This window comes from Myotis brandtii, unplaced genomic scaffold, assembly GCF_000412655.1.
Source record: "Myotis brandtii unplaced genomic scaffold, ASM41265v1 scaffold39360, whole genome shotgun sequence".
NCBI lineage: Eukaryota > Metazoa > Chordata > Mammalia > Chiroptera > Vespertilionidae > Myotis > Myotis brandtii.
Genome location: NW_005365096.1, coordinates 3,956 through 7,493, shown reverse-complemented (window position 1 = coordinate 7,493; position 3,538 = coordinate 3,956). Strand labels below are relative to the sequence as shown.

At 54.4% G+C, this 3,538-nt stretch overlaps 1 protein-coding gene across 1 annotated transcript; it reads left to right on the top strand.

Annotated features, from left to right (window-relative positions):
- Window positions 1–5: 5 nt before the first annotated feature.
- LOC102245034 (DLA class II histocompatibility antigen, DR-1 beta chain) lies at window positions 6–3,193 on the top strand (the record flags this gene model as incomplete). Its single annotated transcript, XM_005872849.2, has 2 exons — window positions 6–51; window positions 2,685–3,193. Coding segments are annotated over 2 exons (465 nt in total), but the record flags the coding sequence as incomplete, so codon positions are not given.
- Between the last annotated feature and the right edge of the window lie 345 nt (window positions 3,194–3,538).

The following is a 3,538-nucleotide window of genomic DNA, read 5'->3' as shown; positions in this document are numbered from 1 at the left end:
CGTACTGCAGACACAACTACAGGGTGTCTGGATTCCTGGTGCCTCGGCAAAGTGAGCGCGGGGTAGGGGGGAAGAGGACTGGGGAAGAGGTGGGAGGGGGGGTGCGCACACAGGGCTATGAGGATCACCCATGAGGGGCCTGAGGGCGGCTGTGGGTACCCTGTGGTCCTGTCCTGTGTAGGGCGTTTCCGGGGGTGCCCAGTCCTGTCCAGTCAGGGGAGGGTTTGGGGAGCAGCTGAGAGGGAGGTGGGAGGAGGGAGTCGGTCTGTCTTGGCCAACTCCCCCCATCCCCCCACCCTGAGCCCTGGACTAGGGGTGCTGGGTGCACAAGCCTGTCCCTGGGCGGAGGGTCAGGCTGGGTGTGAGGGGCGGGGCCTCCGAGGCACCTCTGGCCTCTCTGAGCTCCTTTCAGGTCTCAGTGTCTTGTTCCCCCCTCAGTGCCCCTGTGTTTACAGAGGGGGTGATGGTTTTTTTTTCCCCCTGACCCTGAGCCCTGGAATAGGGGTGCTCAGTGCACAAACCTTTCCCTGGGCGGAGGGTCAGGCTGGGTGTGAGGGGCGGGGCCTCCGAGGCACCTCTGGCCTCTCTGAGCTCCTTTCAGGTCTCAGTGTCTTGTTCCCCCCTCAGTGCCCCTGTGTTCACAGAGGGGGTGATGGTGAGCCAGGGTCTAATTGTAATTGTGTTACTTAACTCACTGATGTCACATCTACACAGAATGACAGCATTTAAGTCATTACATGTTAACTGTTTAGAGTTCTGACAATTTACCTCCCATTGTTTTCTTAAATCTTTTTCAATGTTGCCAAATACTCAGTTGAAATTTTTTTTTTATTTTTAATTCATCCTTCTTTGATTTCTAAGGTTCTTGAACAGTTTTCACGTACCTGTTGGCTAATGGCTGTTCCTGCTCTAGGAATGGCCTGTTGTCCGTCATCCCTGGGGTCCGGGCCTTTTTCTCAGTGATTTTTCCGGGTTCTCTAGGCAGCAAGAGGGACACTTTGCTAACATGGATTCAACATTTTCTCCAGTTCCTGGCTTGTGCTTTCATTCTCTTTTATTACTTTCCATTTTAGGAATTTAAAGATCTTTAATGTAATGAAATGTACTGCAAAGTTGTTAACAATGATTTTTTTTAAAATATATTTTTTATTGATTTCAGAGAGGAAGGAAGAGGGAGAGAGAGATGGAAACATCAATGATGAGAGAGAACCACTGATCAACTGCCTGCTGCACACCCCACACTGGGGATCGAGCTGCAACCTGGGCATGTGCCCTGACTGGAATTCGAACCATGACCTCCTGGTTCATAGGGTGACACTCAACCATTGAGCCACACAGGCCAGGCTGCTAGCAATGATTTACCATCAATCTTAAATCTACTTTTTTAGGGTAAAGTAAAAATGTTTTCCCCAGGTTCCTCCTCTCTCTCCTCCAACTCCTCCACCTTCTCCATCTCTTCCTTCTCTCCCCTCATTGTATTTATTGAGCCTGGTCTCAGGCAGGAAACACACATGTTAATGAGTTCCAGCCCCTGCCCTGAGCTCAAATGTCATATTGAAAAGAGAGACAATTATAAAATGACAGGAATCCTAATAACAAGATTGGCTTCTGTTGAGAAGGAGCGGGTTGCTCAGTGAGTGTCACTATAAGTATTATAATGAGTGCCTGTCCTGCTCCTCCCTCTCCCTCAGGACTCAGCCCCCTGAGCTAGAGAATCACCTGCCTTTCTGTTCTCAGGTGTGATCGCATTCCCAGGACTTCATACCCTGAATTCTGATTTTCCCCAAGCTGTTCCCCAGTTTCTCCCTCTGCTTTCCTTATATTTTCTCTCCATCTATATATATAAAAGCCCAAGCGACTGAACAACTGGAACAACAGGAATGACTGGTCGACCAGTCACTATGATGCACACCGACCAGCAGGGGCAGACCCTGAATGCAGAAGCTGCCCCGGTAGTCAGTGTGCTCCCATAGCCAACCTCTCCTGGCCCCCAGCCGGCACCCCCGATCAGCCCCAATGGGGGGGGGCTGGCGGCCAACCTCCCGTGGCCCCTTCCTCCCTGACTTGCTGGCCAACCTCCCGGGGTCCCTCCCTTCAGCTGTCTGGCCCCCAATAGGCCTCGATTTTTGGCAGGCCGAGGGACCCCACCCATGCACTAATTCATGCACCAGGCCTCTACTATATAATAAACAGCTGACATATAGTGATGGCTACGTTCCAGCTACTGTTTTACATATTTTAGGCCCCTTGATCCTCATATGTCCTTAAGTGGTGAGCTAGTATTATCACCCCCTTTGCAGGTGAGGAGCTGAGCAGAGAGGGTCTCCCAGGATCACCCAGTAAGAGGCACAGCCTGGATGTGACCCAGGCAGCCCTGCTCCAGAAATCACACTGGAACTCACACACTCTGCGCCTTGCAAAGATTTGTAAACACTTCATTCAACAATGAGGAACTGTTTCAAGACATGAAAAATCCCCCAAATGTCCTCAACGTCTCTCAAATCCAGTGGCCTGGGTTGTAGGCAGAGATTCAAGGCCCATGGCACTATCTCCAGCTGGGCCACAGGGCGGGTTTGAGGGGGCCTTGCCTGGGCCTGGAGCCTGGGACTGGAGATGAGGCCGAAAGGGAGCCACCAAGGGACCTGCCTGTCTTGCTCACGTCTCCCTCGCCTTCTCTGTCCTAGCTGAGCCCACAGTGACCGTGTATCCTGCAAAGACCCAGCGCCTGCAGCACCACAACCTCCTGGTCTGCTCCGTGAACGGCTTCTATCCGGGCCACATTGAGGTCCGCTGGCTGCGCAACGGCCAGGAAGAGGAGGCCGGGGTGGTGTCCACGGGCCTGATCCGGAACGGGGACTGGACCTTCCAGACCCTGGTGATGCTGGAGACAGTTCCCCGGAGCGGGGAGGTCTACACCTGCCAAGTGCGGCACCCCAGCAGCACCAGCCCTGTCACCGTGGAATGGAGTGAGACGCCTTCTGACCTCACATGCTTTCCCCTCCCCCCACAGGACCTTAGCTTGTCCCTGAGGGTCAGGGTCCCCTCTCCCCACACCTCGTTTTCCTTTGCTCCTGTCTTTCCTTCAGCACAGGCCACAGGGTAGCCCTGTGATCGCTTCTGTGGACACCCATAGCCCTGGGAGGCCGCTATGCCTGCCCTGCTTTGAATTTCCCACACTCTCCCAGTCATGGTGCCCCTAGGCCCTGGGCACCATCCCCTGTCAGCTGGGCGGTGCTTCTGCCTGCGCTGAGCTGCCCACTGTGATCTGGGAAGAGGCGCGTCCTCCACAGTGTGGGGACCTTGATGCCCGGGGAGACCCCCGTCTGCTCTGCTGTCTGCGGCTCTGTCACCCAGGCCAAGTCCTGGAGGTCATGAGCCCCTGACTCTGCAGCCCTCAGAGACCAAAGCAGTGGCCTTGGGTCGGATGTGTGGGGACCTGAGGCCAGTGCCTGGGCCTTGTACCTGCTCAGTGTGACCTCAGTCTCTTTCGTGGAAATGGCTATTGTTCTGCCTCTTCTAGGGCAGCACCCCCCTCCCG